The sequence below is a fragment of the Sciurus carolinensis genome, chromosome 4, assembly GCF_902686445.1.
Source record: "Sciurus carolinensis chromosome 4, mSciCar1.2, whole genome shotgun sequence".
Classification (NCBI taxonomy): Eukaryota; Metazoa; Chordata; class Mammalia; order Rodentia; family Sciuridae; genus Sciurus; species Sciurus carolinensis.
The window spans coordinates 130,642,040-130,658,758 of record NC_062216.1 but is presented as its reverse complement, the minus strand read 5'-3'; the positions used below and the strand labels follow the sequence as shown (position 1 = coordinate 130,658,758).

Here is a 16,719-nt window from a genome sequence, read left to right as displayed (position 1 = left end):
TCTGCCACTGTATACATGCCAAGTGATGCTCATATGCCTGTGTTGGCACTCTGCATCTTTCCCTCTCATCCCAGTGGGCTAGAGGGATGGTCTTATTGGAATAACCTTGAATCTGACCCAATTGGTATTTTGTAAAAGAAATCATTTGTAAACATCAATACTTGATTAGTCACAATGTTGCTTGGGATCACAGCTGATCAAAGCACTCACTAGGCAACACTGAAGTGCAAATCTCTGCCTCAGGCACCGCTCTAAGGGAGGATGAACAACTGCATCTTCCTCCTAGCAGAGCACCTTTAACCCTGGTGCAAACAAATGGAAAAGCAACTCTTCCCACCAGGAAAACCAGCAATTCCCAAGGACTTTCTCTACTGGTCCTCCAAACTAGAAAACATTTCCGAGGGAACCACAACCTGCCACCACTTTTTAAATCTACGTCCCCCAGTATACCCAGGTTTAGCACACCTGGAACCTTTAAAACGCAAAATGTTAAAATAAATCAAAGATGTGTTTAAAACCCAGTGTGTGTTGAAACCTGTGATAGCAAAATACATTCTACCCAAACCAAAAAGGGAAATAAAATCCCTTTATTCAGATAATGTCTCTTTTGCTGCTTTCATTCTCATTTCTACCTGGGTCCTCATGGCTCATCTTTCTTATTATTGCTGTCTCTGCTACCACAGTTCAGAAATTGAGGGCAGTTATTTGGAAGCAGGGTACAAGCAACAAACACAGTAGCCAAGTTGAACTTCGCAAATTGGAGAATCTGCCCTCTTGTTGGTTTTCGAATGAGAAAAGGGGATTTCATTACAAAGACAATGCTGGTGAAAGTGCCTGAGCAGGAAACAGCTCTTCCAGTACAGTGTTCCATAGATTCAAACTATGTGGTTGAGAAGTGATATAAGCTTTTGTGATAGGCAGAGAATTTAGTCTGCTTGGCATATTTCTGGAAGGACGTAATACAAACTAGCATCAGTAGTGGCCCCTGGAGAGGATTAACAGAGCAAGGAAAGGACCCCACTGTTTGCAGTATACTCTTTAGCCCCCTTTGAATTCTGAGACATGTATAAGTATTACCTGTTTGTAAAATAACAATTTTTAGAAACAAGTAAATGTTATTAAAAAAAAAAAAAGTTAATGAATCCCCAGTTTCTATAGTCTATTTCCTCTTATCTGAATGGTCATAGGACTCTTTGAATTTAAAAAAAAAAAAAAAAAAAAAATTCAATTCTATTGTGAGAGTTTTGAATTCACATCTGAACTCCCAAACCCTTGTTTCCAACTACCAGGGTTTTCTCCATCTGGAGGTCTTACCCATGGGCACCTCAAAGACAACATACCTGAAGCCCAAATCCTCTTCTTTTCTCCCTTTCCATCCCTCCTCTCTCCAGACCTGATTCTCTTCCAATGTTCTCAATCATTATTGGAAATAATTACCCACTTGACTTCCCAATGAAATCCTCAGCATTACCTTAGAGGCCCTCCATCTCCTTATCCCTATTATAATCACCAAAACTTGGTGATTTCCATCTCTACAGTTTTAAGAGAGCATCACATCGGTGCCCTCTTGCACTAGGCCACTGACCTTTCCCCGTGCAATACCATATAACTATATTCCTTTCCTGGAATGTGAACTCCCTGACTAGGAGCAGTCAGATGGCTTCTGCAGTCCCCACCCCCAGTCATCTTTCTTAAATACACTTGAAATCGTGCTTCAGAACCTTGGAGAGCTCCCTGTGGCCTGCAAAATTAAACTGGTGTTCTAGTTTGACAAAGGACAGTTTATCATGTGCCTTGAAGGTACATTTCATCCCTAAATACATAAATTGTACCCTGACCACTCTGCTCATCAAGCCTTGCTCATTGACGCCTTCTGCATGCCTCCACAGCTTCGTACTTGCTGTTTCCCTTCCCTCCCCACCAGACCTTGCCCAAAAGTGAAATTCCTAATCACCCTCCCCGACCTCCATTCGGATCACACCACCTCTGAAGAGCTTTTCAAGGCCCCTCTCTCCTCTGTGCTCCTCTAACACATTGTCCACACTCTGATGATAGCCCTAACCACACTCTTTCCTAATTATTTATGTTTCTACCTCCCCTGCCAGAATGTGAGCTGCTTTAAAATAAATAAATAAATAAAATAGAGCTACTATATTTTATTCATCTTCAAATCCACTGCACCTCCCTGCTAACATTGCACATAAATATTGTCAAATGAATCGGCTGAAAGTACTTTGGTAAAAATGTAACACATTATCCCAAAATTTTATAGACCTCTGTGGCTAAAATCTCATTTCTTTGCCCTCTTCTCTGCATACCTATTGGCACGCTATCACAGGTCTCAGGAGGGCCAGTTATTCAAAGGGAACTAACAAAGTGCCTACTATTTGTAAACAGGGCCATTTGTAAACCCTCTGGGCTAGATTTAGAGATTGCCTTTCTAACTCTGACAATGCTCCTTTGAGCACTCTAAGAAGCATTTCTTTTCCAAATGTCTTGAGTCCTATAAGTAACCTTTGTTTACCCTGCAAACACTTTCAGGGAAGCTGAACAGAGCTGAAAAACAATGTAGTGACCCTGCAGGGACCCACCAGGCCAGTGACTCATGCCAGCTTAGGAGGGGGAGTGGGGCTTCAGAGACTCAGCTCTAATCCCTACCCACTTCAGCTACTTAACTGCTGGAACCTCAAAGGTTCTCTGCTCCCCAGTGAAGACCATGGTAGCCCATTAATCACAAGCTTATTCAAGTAAAACAGCACCATAAGCAAAGGATAATCAGAGTGACTTGAAGAACAGGGTACAACAGATTAGAGCAAGATTAGGGAGAGACGATCATGTGAATGGAGCCCAAGGGGGCAGAAAACCCACTTCAGCTGCTGGGCTGGCCTTAGGATCTTTGCTTTGCTGCTCTCTTGGCTTGGAATTTTCTACCCTGAAATACTTACATTTGGGTTCTGCTCAAATGTCACCTCCCACAAGTCTGTCCTGATTATCCAATCCAAACAAGCAGCAAGCATGATGCTCCATCTCCTCCCCCTGCTCTGTTTTCACCATGCATAGTGGCACTTTGAGGGACTGCTTACACCTGCCCATATTTCCACCTATCTGCTTTTATGCTAACCATCACCTCCCTCCTTGCCTCCAGAGTGCAAGGATGTTGTCTGTTGTCTCATTCTCAAACAATCCAAGCACATAGCAATCTTCCAATATGTCTTTGTCACATTTTTTTAAAGCATACAAAGAAACAAGATACAAGGCATTTGACACTTGTAGACTGTATGACATCATGTGTGATGAGGCCAAATGATTAACCCATGGGGGGGTCTCAACTGACACCCACTGCCTATCCATCAAAGAACAACATGGCACCGCCTTATAGCTCCTCTGCCCACTTAGCCCACCACAGAGAATGTACAAAAGATTCAAAGGAGGGGTCTTTCAAGGAAAGCTGACAAAGCCGAAGAAAAATCACAAACCTCATAGGTATCTGGAGGTGATGGGCAGGATTGGAGGAGTATTCCAGAAACTAAGATGGCAGGGAGAACACAGCATGGAGTTCTGAGTTTGGGGTGATAAAAGATGAAAGGAGAGGGGTTTAGTAATGAGTTGCTATGGTGTATGTGTGTGAACCTCCTGGACAAAAGAGGGGCCACCTAGGGAGTCGCATGAGTCCTGTTGTGTGTCCAAACTTACTTCATCCCTGTACCAGACTTTCCTCAACAGGAATGTAGAGCTGGCCAAGCAGGAGGTTCAGCATTGGGTTCAAGTTAGGGAAATGAGCTAGAACAAGAGGATCAGGGCTGAGAAGTCTGCTCCTTCAATGAGCCCTTTCTTATTTGGGTGTGTGCTGTGACTCACCTGCCTAGAAAGATGAAATTACTCTGGAGGTAAAAGAGGGCCTAAGTCACTTCCAAGTCAAGTGAGCATTGACCACTCACAGTGTGGTGGTCACCATCCAGTCTGGCTTTGAACGTGGTACTCACGGTTCAGGAGTGTAGAGAGGGTCTGAGCCATGCCGGACGTACTGAGTACAGTGGAACACCCTGTAGGCCAGTCCTGCCAGAAAGTCTCTTGGGCTCAGGTAGCCAGCCACCGGCCTCACCGTGAAGCCAGACCTCTCTAAAGAGACAAGAGAAGAGCCAACTAAGTATTAACTTGACAAAAACTGAGGGCCCAGGCAGGGGTTCCTGTTATTTATAAGGATGTTCTAGAAACACAGTAATCAAGATTCTAAAACTCCTGACAACTGAATGACATATCCTGTTAACGACTATCATGTTTGGGGCTTCTGATAACTAAAATATTCTCACAGATTATGGTTCCCACAGGAACAAAACATTTATTAAAAGGGAAAGGTTAAAAAACAAAGGTTTTATCAGTTTAAAGATAAGGACTGGAATTGTAACTCAATGATAGAGTGCTTGCCTAGCAAATGTGAGATTCTGGGTTCAATCCTCAACACCACAAAAATAAAGTAAAATCGTTGTGTCCATATACAACTAAAAAAAATTTTTTTAAGTTTAAAGATAAAGGGAAAGGTAAAAAATTAAATTAAAAAATATATATGTACATATACACACATACATATATAGGGATTTCAATTCAGAAGCCAAATTAGGATAATAAATCCCAAAGACACAGGAAAAGATTAAAATTTAAAGTGATGGTTATCACACATTTCCTGGTGCCTTTCCAAAAGCCACCCCTGGGGATCCCCTCTGCCCTTTGCATGTGTTCAGCAGCACACAGCAAGACACCCTTCACCAGCATCTTGGGATCAGTTCACACTACAGCTTCTTATGTAGATACCTCTAACTACTTCATCCTGTATTGTTGTTTTATGTGATACTATATTAATTACTGAGACTTAAAGAGGTACCCTGGAGCTCTACATGCTATATTTGTGGTAAGAGAAATAAAATAAGAGCACAATAAAACCTATAAAATTGCCCTATGCCATTCAGGTTCATCAGTGTTCTCAGTTTCAGGATGACCTAATGCTACCCTATAATGAAGGCCCAAAAATCTTACAACTTTCTATTTTTTCTAAAATGCATTTTATAAAAATATCATATATTTTGAAATGGCAGCTTTATATTATCCTCATCTCACAAGAGTGGTTAAGTATTACATATATATCTAATTACATACATATATTTAATATTCACATATATATTTAAAGTGTAAGACATGGTTTAATAGACATAGATAAAGGGAAATGATTGTCACAGTCAGGTTCTCACTGGAGAAGAGGTGTCTCCTAAGAATGGTTGGAGGAGTTCCCGGAGAGAAGGGGGAACTCTACTCAGGACCAGTGGGGTTCTTGGCATATGTGACAGGAAAGGATTTCAGCATATGCCAGTCAGGGGGATACCTTGAACTTCATTTAGGAAAGCAAATACATGATCAGGGGAGAATGATAGCCACCTCAAGAGAGAGGTGCCTTTGGGGATAAAGCAAGGAATGCTCACTCAAGGGGAAATGCAGGCAAGAGTCAGAGATGCCTTTTGGAGAAAGGAAACTTGGGGTGGGGGGAGTATGTAAAGGTTTGTAGGGTGATAACATTTCAGAGATCTAAAGACAGATTTTGGTGGTCTTGCTCAATCTCTGCATCCTCAAACTGACACAGTCTTTATTATCTGATCAATAGATAGTATTGAAAAGTTCCCTAAATTATAGGTTCCTCAAGATATTGTATCACTCTTTACTTAATCTATATATTGGGAAGAGGATTAATTAACAACACACAGGTAGATTTACAGATTTTCCAGTAATTTGGAAGTCACAGGCCTGGAAGAGAAACTCAAGTGGGGAGTGACAGCCCTGGAAAAGTATGCAGAACTTTTGAATTAAAATCCTTTTCCCTGTTCCTCTTTTATGTCTCCTTTTTACCTATTTTCTACTTCTTTTATCCCACTTCAAAGCTAACATATCCTGTCCTCACATACTTACCTGTGTGTGTGGGGATGTGTGTGTGTTAAAAGGATATCAAATCTACTCTTTAAGCCAATCTCCATTACAGAATACAGAACTACCAGTCATCATACTGTGCGATCTCTAGACATTTATTCTGAAGCACTGCAACTTTGTACCCTTTGACCAACATCTCCCCATCTGCTATACCTCCCCACCCCTGTAACCACATTTGTCTGATTCTATGTAGTCAACTTGGTTAGATTTCAGATATGAGTGGGATCATGTAGTGTTTGTCTTTATGTGCCTGGCTTATTTCACTTGGCATAATGTCCAGGAGAGAAATTCATATCCCCTCTACCATATTGTAAGGCTACAGTTCCAAAAACTTCAACTTATTAGGAGAATAACTCAGAATGGTTAGAAATGGTCTTTAAAAGTAAGAACTAAGTTTATAGAACTTCATTCTGAGATTTCTGGTACCTATATGAAAATAACACTCTTCTCAGGCCTCCTCAGAACCATAATTCTAGCAGCATTGTGTTCATTACAATAGTTTTCACTTTGGATTGTTCCCCACGGTATATAAAAAAGGTAAGTATATTTTTCTCTTTTTCTATATTACATCAATCAAGGCAGTATATCCAACATGTGGCACATGAGTGGTGGTACACAGAAGAATATTTTTTATTTTAATAAAAATATGCAGATACGCATATTTGCAAATGTGCAAATGAGTAGAACATGAAACTATGATCTCAAGAATGTTAAATTTGTAGATATCATTGCTTTGGAAGTTTTCAAAGTTTTCAAAGTTGTTGTTGTTTTGTTTTGTTTTGTTTTTGTGGTGCTGAGGATTGAACCCAGGGCCTTGTGCAAGTGAGGTAAGCACTCTACCAACGGAGCTATGGTCCCAGCGCTAGGTATTTTTAAAGTGAGTCAATTAAAAGTTAAAACACAAACATTGGCAATATACTTGCTATATGCCAATAAGTAATGACAATTGAACTCCAAACAGCCTCTCCTGAAAATATTAATTTGGGAGTCAAATATGGCAAAAATTATGAAATGAAATTCTAATCACCACTTTTACTGTATTGAGAAATAATAGAGTAAACCCCATAAAGAGAGTAAACCCCATATATAAATGCTGGAGCCCATAGTAAATATATTATACACATAACTCTGTGGGAAACAAAGAGGAACATGACCATAGGGCCATTAGGGACAATATAATCTAGTTAAACAACAACAGAAGGCATTATGTAATTAGGTGCTAATTAAGTGATACTGATCAGTGGTTCTCAATTTCTTTTCTTCAGAAACAAATACTGTATAGTGGATAATGTTCACACATTGGAGGATCAGTGTACCAGCTATAAAGCTTTACAAAGTTTTCTCCTGATACATAGATGATATTGACTGGAATCACGGGGAGAGACCATGGTGGCTGTTACCATCAGGATTCACAAAAGAGGCAGGACTTGCTCTGAGTCCTGAAGACTAGGTAGAATTTGAATAGGTGGAGAAGAGATGACATTTTTGGTAAAGGACAGAGCTTTTCCAGGAAGCAAAAATACGGGGAGTCTGCAGGGAGAGCCCACAGCATGTACAAGGCAGGCACGGAGGAGACGAACTTGGCCAGTTCAGACATGGCTACATTGTTTACTGCCTATTTTGTACATTTTTTTAAATGAACACATTAAAATCGTTATGTAAGTACCCCCAAAATATCCTCAATATTCCCTTTTGGCCCATAAAAACTAAAATAATGACCAACCAGCCTTTTACAAAGTAGTTTGCCAATAAAAACAACAGGGAAGTACTGATAGTTTCTGAGCAGAGCTGTCAGGGAGAAAGTAATGTTTTAGAAAGCAATATTTATGTGGAAGCACTGGGCAGGAGAGTAAGAGGAAGAAAAATCCATAGGCATGAAGATTGTAAAATGATAGGCACCTCAATTTGGACAGTGACAGTAGAATGAGGGGGAAAAAAGGACAGATTTATAATGTGTCACAAAGCTAGAAGCAGCAATAGTTAGAGATTGAATAATAGCCCTTCAAAGATCCCCTGAATCTGTGAACATGCTACTTGCCTTGGCAAAAGGAATTTTGCAGATGTGATTAAATTAAGGTTCATGGAGTGTAGGATTATCCTGGATTATCTGGATGGGGCAATCATAATCACAAGGGTCCTCCTAAGAGGGAGGTAGTAGAGTCAGAGTCACAGAAGGAGGTGTGACAACGGAAGCAAGAGTTTAGAGAAATTCAAGAAAGAAACCACAAGCCAAGGGATGCTGGTAGACTCTGGGAGTTGGCAAAGGCAGGGAACAGAAGCCTCCAGAAGGAATGTGACCCTGCCAACGCCTTGATTTTAGTCTTCTGATCTCCAGAACTGTACGATAATAATTTGGGCTATTTTAAGTCACAAACTTTGTGGCAATTTGTTACAGAAGCAATAGGATACTAATACAAAGACTAGTTAAGTATGGGGGTTGTGGATGGGCAGAAATTCAGAGGAGTCCTTGGTGAAGGCTGGTAAGTCTAGAGAATAAAATACTGCTGACAGAAACAGGGGAGCCAGGCAAGGAAGCAAGTTTCAGGAAAGGAAGTGGAATCACAACTTTTGCTTTTCCAATCATTGGCCTTGAAAAGGAAGATAGAGAAAAAGAGTAGAGGATAAAAGGACTTAACCACAAAGAAGAGCAGAGCGGGGAATGGGACTACCATGAATCCTTACCTCCTCCCCATCCCTCACAAGAGCCCTAAAGCTCCTTGCTGTTGTCCCAGGAGGGTCAGTGAGGAAGGACCATGCAGAATGTGAAATGACATTTCTGTAGGGCTCATCTTGTTTACCACTGTACCACCAGCAACAAGGGCAGTCCCTAACACAGAATTTATACACAAGTATTGATTGGTTGGTGCACTGTCTTAATTTGTCCCAGAGTAAAGTCACTAACATTCACCATTATCCATAATATTTCTCTATCCAGTAAGTACATGATGTTTTGTTTATTTGTTTGTTTTTAATTTGGTACCAGAGAGTGAACCCAGGAGCACTTAACCATAAGCCACATCCCCAGCCCTTTTTATCTTTTATGTTGCTACAGGGTCTCACTAAGTTACTTAAGGCCTTGCTAAGTTGCTTAGGCTGGTTTTGAGTTATGATCCTCCTGCCTCAGCCTCCTGAGCAGCTGGGAATACAGGTGTGCACCACCAGGTCCAGCTCCAGTATATGCTTTTGAACAAAGCAATTAAAAAGTCACCTCTGTCATCATTCCATACCCAAATAACCCCACAGAGTAGTTTCTGGATCAGGAAAGAAACCCAGTACTGTACTTGCAAATATTCTTTATGGTTTACCATGTGTAATAGCCAATCAAAGAGAGTGGGGCTTTAGCAAGCTCCACGCTGTAGAAATGGCACAGTCTATCTCCCTGCCCAGAGTCTCTGGACTGCTTCCCACAGATGGTCCACAGGTAATTTTTGGTTCAATGCTTCTCTTTAAATCACTACTTTTCTTTTTTGTATAAAGACCATTGCTGCCATGTGTGCTCTGTTTGAAAGGCAAATGAGGATATTGGCCAAGACAAGACAGTCTGTAGAAAGCCTTACCTTTCAGAAACACAGAGACATCTTCAAGCTGAGGCACATTGTCCTCCCTGTAGCCACAGTATTTTGTCAGCAGAGGGAAGTTTTTCAAATATTCCCGGCAAGCATGAGTGGGATAGAGTTTGGAGAGCTCCCGGAACACAACACCCCAAGTCTTAGTTTCCTCTTCTGTGTATTCCACCCTGGGAATGGGTTGGCCACTAGATAGGAAAGAGGAAAATAAGTGAATCTAGCTTTGAACCCCTGAGTTAAGTGTATTCTGATCTTAATGAAAATCAGATTCTCATAAAGTAGAACACCTAAGTGTCTAAAAGGTTTCCATCAGCTATTGTTTTTTAAAATAAACGCTTATCTTCTAATTGTATGTGTGGGTATGTATTTGAACTTCCAGTTAACTTTTAAATTATGTTACATCATTGCACGTCCTGTATAAATATCTATAAAAATTTGATCAAAGTTATGTTTTTAAATTGAGGTTGGTAACACATAAGGGTTTTAGGTTGGAAGGAACTGGTTTAGGTACAAAGCTGTGCTCTCAATGTCTTTTCTGCAATCACAAGACAACGATAATAAATAGATATTTCTCTTTTTTAATTATTTTATATATATTTTTAGTTGTTGATGGATCTTTATTTTATTCATTTATTTACATGTGGTGCTAAGAATCACACCCAGTGCCTCACACATGCTAGGCAAACACTCTAACACTGAGTCACAACCTCAGCCCAATATTGTCTCTTGAAAATAAAATTGCCTTGTGGGTTCTTTTTGTCTCCTGCCCAGACTCACCCTAATTTCCAAGTGTGATTTTGGGATTATTTGTTCAGTGCCCAAAATATCTGGCAAATACTAAAAGACTATGCTGAATTTAAAAATAAGAGTCTGGCAAACCACAAAATAAGGAGTATTTATTGCAGGTCATGCTGAAACGTACACACACTAAACCCTCTCAGTTTAGGACAGGGGTCAGCAAATTTTTCCTATAAAGGGCCAAAAAGTAAATATTTTAGACTTGTGGAGCATGTGGTCTCTGTTGCCATTCTGCCACTGTATCTCAAAAGTAGTAACAGATAATAAGTAAACAAACAGACATAATTATGTTCTAATAGTTTGAACTTGGCCCCCAAGCAGTTCTATGCTGCTGACTGGGTTGTACTACTGAGAGTCATCCTGGACTGGAGTGGTCACGCAGAGCTTCCCCAGCTGGAGCTGAGACTTGTTGGCTAGGTAGGATCTGTAGGTTTCCTAAAGAAAGGTGAGAAGTGTTGCCTCCCACAGTAACAATCCCGGGGGAAGGAATCGGAGGCAGACTGGGAATGAACTACTTCTATTATCTTTTTCTAGGCTGCTTTCTTGCTTGCTTGCTTGTTTGCTAGTTTATAGAGGAAGAGAGGCTTGCTTGCTTTTAGAAGTACTACGCTTTCAGAGAGGCTATGCTTTCAGAGGAGCTATTTCTTAAAGGTCTGCTGCTTCTTCTTAGAGGTGTGTCCTGCATCCTGTGTCCTAGAGGGGCGTGCTACAGGTGCGTGCTAGAGGCGTGTCCTAGAGGTGCGTGCTATCAGAGGTGCTTCTTAGTGGTGCGTCCCGGTACTGCATCTTTCATTCTGCAATCTTCCAGATAAAGAGAATGTCTTATATACACTAAGGCAGCCTATCAGCTTAGGATTAGTAGCACGATTAGAGCACCCCAGCACTCGCCTCAGTACCAATCAAGAAATAATAAGGAACAGGTGTTGACCATGAGCGCTGAAGAGACATCAACCAATCAGGCAAAAGGTCATGAGAGATTACACCATGTTAACACTAATTATGCGCCACCTCTTGGCCCAACGCCAGCCACCATTTTAGAGCTGCTTAAACGTATCTCTACAGAGAAGGAAGTGCTATCCTAACAGCCACCAGCAGCATGAGCAAGACACGCGAATCCCCAAAGTACCATGGGACCAGCAGGAGAAGGGGAATATAGACATGTACTTTTACAGACTGTTGATTGAGGGACTAGAACCTGAATTTAGCCTCTAATTAAGACACCTGTTCTGAAAGTGAGTTAGGGTTTGAGAGAACTTCTCATAACATGTTACACAGCCCCCACTGACCGCCCTGACCACTCGTCAAAAACTGTCCCTTGCAGTCAACAAATATATATATATATACCCAACACATGGAAATATATACACTTCCACCTTCCCACCCAGAGCCCCTACTCTGCTTCCCACAGGTGGCCCACAGGTAATTAATTGTTGGTTCAATGGTGCTCTTTTTAAATCACTATACATACAACCAGGATTTCTATGCCCACTATCTACTAAACCAGCCTATAATAGGAGGTCACCACAGGAGCCCATGCACAGGCAAGATGGCAACTGCCACCCAGCGTTGCTGCAGCTGCAGTACACATTCAAGGAGCTGGGATCATTCAGGATAATCCTCTGCATTAGTGAATAAGAAGGAGAACAATAACAAGAGCAGCTATCAAAGAGATCCCTCCCTGTCCTCCCAACCCCCACCCTCTACATATTTCAGTGTTCTTGTCAGAATACTTTCTGTTTAAAGTTCAGGCCCAAATGTGGTTCCTATGGTCCCCCAGTTGTTTTTATTTTAAAAAATAACAACAACAACAACAATAATAATAATGGCATTAAATGGGAACAATGAGGAAAAAATACATAAATGAAGAAAAAACTAGAAATTAACGTTTACTTTCTCTACACACCAACACTAGGGTTTACATAAACCGTTTTAGAACAAGATTAGCCTTATTTAAATTTGGCTGTTGATAACAAATAAAAAATTACAACCTGGCAAATATTTGCTGGGAAGATCAAAACTGCTAAGTACTAGCACCCGTGATGAATTTAGAACGAAAAGTTTGATATGGAGAAAGATAAAAATAGGAAGGATGCAAGGAAATAAATATATAAATGGTCTGCCTCTGCATCCAGAAAATTGAGCTAAATCAATTTGAGTCAGGTAGGCCAATAAAGCTAATCAGGGCTGTGCAGCTCAGAAGGTAGGAAAGCAACGAGGCTGAAACAGTAAATGAAATATCGAGAAGCCATTTGAAAAGAATCGTTAGGTCAATCTTTCCCTTCAGTATCCATCTGCAAACATGCAGTGTTCCAAAGGCAGGGAGCTGAACATCACCAACAAAGTGCAAAAAGAGTACATGGGAATCAGGTTAGAAAGAGAGACCTAAGTCTTTGTTACTTAATAATAAATGTCCAAGTAGGGCAATCTTGGAGATATTCATAGTTGTATATAGTCTCCTCTGTATCTGCTCGCCCACCCTGCCTGGGTAGCCAACCTACCCATTACAGGGCCAGGTAACCGATATAGGGTATAGCTCCCTACCTGATCCCAAGTAAGTCACCTCTGGTCATATGGGGAAATCTCTCATATTACTCTAACTCTCTGCCCCAATGGATCTTTTAAAATTTTATTTATTTATTTATATGTGGTGCTGAGGATCAAACCCAGGGCCTCACATATGCCAGGCAAGTGCTCTACCACTGAGCCACAACTCCAAAATCCCCAGGCAACTCTTTAAGATAAATATTTTAAAAATCAACTTCATAATAAAATAAGGGCTACTTTCATCCTTTCATTTCTATTAAAAATACCTAAAATATAGAAAAAAAAATAAGAAAATTCCATTTTTCTATGTAGTTCATATGTGTATGTAACAAGAAATAACATTCAAGAGCTTACTATGTACCTGATGGTTTTTTAAGGTTAAATTTTTTATATTAAATGATCTGTTTTAGTCCCACAACTTGTGAGATAGATAGTGTTGTTATCCCCTCTGCACAGATAAGAAGACTGAGGCTAAGAGAGATTAAACACCTTGTCTGAAATCATGGAGTCAGGCTGAAAATCTAATCAGTCGGGCTTAAGATGCCAATAAAATGACAATTTTACTTCAGACATCACTCATTTTCGTGTCAAATTAAAATGAGGCTTGAAGACATGTTCATTTGTGTATAGAACGTCTCACTACAGTCTCATGCCATCTGACACTAGCAGGTATTTGTAGATCACAAAAAGCACCTTTAAATATACTCATTCCTTTAACCTTTGCAGACTGTGAAGTAGTGCTGGATAAACAAAGGATAAACATGTGTTTGGGACAACAGGAGTGTAGGGCCACCCCCATACTTTTTTAATACTTTGAAATGTGACATTTGGAAAAATAAAAGATTATCGTCATGGGAAATCAGAGGTGTGTTGTATTTCTTTGTACCCATTATAGTTTAATGTGTGTTTTTTGTTTTTTTTTTTTTAATGAATTACATCTGAGAAGGGTGCCAGAGGGGTGTCCCGACCTTTTGCAGGCCTTGGACATATACCTGAATATCATTTGGCATTTTCCTCTGGGTACACTTATAATGAATGTGTAACAGACATATCTCAGCATCCTAAAACCTTCCTCAGATCCAAAACTGAAACCACTTAAGTACTTCACATTCCTGAAAAAGTCCCCAGCAGCTGAAGCCAACTCCTTACAGGGCCCATTAAGGGGCATCAGAAATGTTCCTGCCACCAACAAACTCCTCCCATATCACCCTCCCCCTCCCCTCCCCAGACTTGGCACACCAGTCTACTAGAGGATAAGAGACGGTGAGGACTGGAGGGAGGGCAGTGTTTGATGGGAAGGGCGTGTTCCCTAAGCCGATGCTCCATGACATCATTTCTAGGGGTTGTAGATCAGGCTGGAAGTTTTTCTGACCTTCCCAGTGGAACCTTGCTGAGCCTCAGGACCACAGGTCCTCCCTCATGCTACATCCAGAAAAGAAAAGGGACAGACAGTCCCTGGTAGTGTGTGGAAGCCTAGGAGTACAGCCCACTAATGGGAGAGAAAAGGAGACCCCCTGACATGTGTCCTCTGAAATTTGAGGTCCACATGAATGTGCAGCCTAATGCCCAGCAAAATCTAGAGATTTCTGTGAGACCCAATGTGTTGTACATGGAAGGAAGAAAAGAGAAGTTCTACCCCATTCTGTTCCTCTCAGTTCCCAGAAGGCCAAAGAACAACCCAGAAAGAATCTGAACCAGGATGAGTGTGACCTGAGACCTGCCCACGACTGACATTCCATTAATCATATAAAGAGACCTTGGCCTCCACCCTCCTGTCATCCCCCCAACACCAGAGGATCTAGGTCCTGGAAGAGGAAAGGAAAGGAGGGAGCAGAACCAGAGCACACACCCTCCGAAAGTAAAAACCGCACATACACACATTCACTCCTGATAACCGTGGGGTTCAGAGGATGCACTTTGAATCAAATTTGAGATTAATCTTTTTCCAATGAACAGGACCAGGTCTTAAATACCCAAATGAGACTATACTAATAATTGAAAACGACAGGAAATTAGATGTTGCTAAGGAACTTACATCCCAGCAGGAAAGTGGTATTCAACACAATACAGTTGAAAGCTATGAGTGGGAAAATAAAACCATTTTATGTTGGTATAAATCCCAACAAGATGATACTCCTCCACAGACTAATTGCACGTAAATATTTAATTGGATATCTAGGGAGTCTCTTCCATTTATATAGAATTGGCTGAATTCTGGAATTCTCAACAACCACCAAAATTATTATTCACAGCTTCCTAATTCATTGGAGAAAAGCAGATGTGACTTTAAATCGTTTTCATTCACTGTGGATTCTGCCTTTTGTCAAAGAAGGCAAACTAAGGCTTTATAAACATTGATAAGGAACCAGTGTTCAGTGAGGATCGAACTAGAAAGGGGCTGAAATGGTCACCATGGGGATTTGGGCTTGACAATAGGGAAAGCCCCTGGGGGATTATGTTACTCAGAGATGACTAAGAACTTTCTTTGGAAACACTGAAAGCTTCAGGAGGCATCTTTCTGTCTGTATGTTTATACCCCCGTCTTCCTGGAGACTGGAGATGGTTCTGAAAAACCTGCCTCCTCCCTGCAGAGAGGAGAGAGTAGAAAGTACACAGATGCACCTAATTGGGGGCAGGTATAGAAAGAGTTATTCTGTGTAAGTCCTGAGCTTGTTAGAGCAAAGTTGTCTAACAAATACATTTTGACACAGAAATTCAGGGTTGTATGCCCCACAGAGACTGAAATCATGAGAGGTCTTTCTATAGCAAGATGAATAAACAAGGATACTTTCTTTCATTTTAACTCTTCGTTGGATTCTCTCCTCCAACGAGTCTAATAGCTCCTTTTCTTACGTGTGTGTGTGTATTTTTTTAATTTTGGGGAATTGGAAAACATTTGTTTGTGGTGGTACACGGGCTACCTCCTGGTGTCCTTGCTGCTACAGTTCTCAGTATGAGATGCAGTCTGTCTGCTTGTGTTATCTTTAGAGGAACTCCAGTGTGGGAAAGCAATTCACTTGTTCAATGGAGGAAGATGTGACAGGCTACAATTGATAGTATTTACATGAAGACAGCAAGGCTAGCTGCAACACAACACTGACTATGTTCTTTGAAAACAGTTGGATTTTCTCAGTAGCCAGGACCAAACAGAGCAGAAGGTAAACAGAGAATTGGTTAAGGGAACGGGTATATCTGATAGAAACAGTTAGGAAAGACCTCATTTTCTATTTTATTTCATTACATGTGCCTTAGGGCAGGAGATGCCTCACTTATTCAAGAGCTATTTATCTGCCTGGAATAGACTCTCCCTCTCATCTTTGCCTCATCTTTCCTCTCCTTCCACACCTTAGCATGTTCCTCTTGATTGACACTTCCACCTGGGGGTTGCAGAAGACAAATGAGAAGAGATGAAATGTAAAATTCAACTTTGCAACTCATTAGCAATTAGTAGCTCCTCTAAGGATTTGGACAAGGCCTTTGGAGAAAGTTTATGGGAACATCAAGTCTATCGATCTCTTTGTTCCTTATTGACTTATGACAGGTGTTTGCTGCACTCAATGACCATACCCTGATTTCTGCATAATTTCCAGGGAGTTAGCTATAATTTATCCCCCCTTCCTTCCTACCCAAAAAAGCACACAAGAATACAGAAGAGTAAGATTGACAGTATTCTAATATCATTGTAAGAATAACCTGCTTTTGAAAGCAATTTTTCAAATGCAAATGGAATTTTTTAAAAATCATTCATCATTTACAAAATTTACTATAACTTGTTACCAGTACTTATTACACTTATTTCACAACTGAGGTGACACCCAGTGTGTAGAAATTTCAAGTCAGT

The 16,719-nt window shown here is 40.8% G+C and overlaps 1 protein-coding gene across 2 annotated transcripts in view; it reads right to left on the bottom strand.

Moving 5' to 3' along the window:
* Tph2 (tryptophan hydroxylase 2) overlaps window positions 1-16,719 on the bottom strand; it is a 102,223-nt gene that overhangs the window by 54,326 nt on the left and 31,178 nt on the right. For both annotated transcript variants that reach the window (XM_047550652.1, XM_047550653.1), the window contains exons 6-7: window positions 9,528-9,724; window positions 3,984-4,119 (exon numbers count right to left, since the gene is read on the bottom strand). In XM_047550652.1, the coding sequence (XP_047406608.1) occupies window positions 3,984-4,119; window positions 9,528-9,724 (333 nt within the window). The remainder of the gene's footprint in view (window positions 1-3,983; window positions 4,120-9,527; window positions 9,725-16,719) is intronic.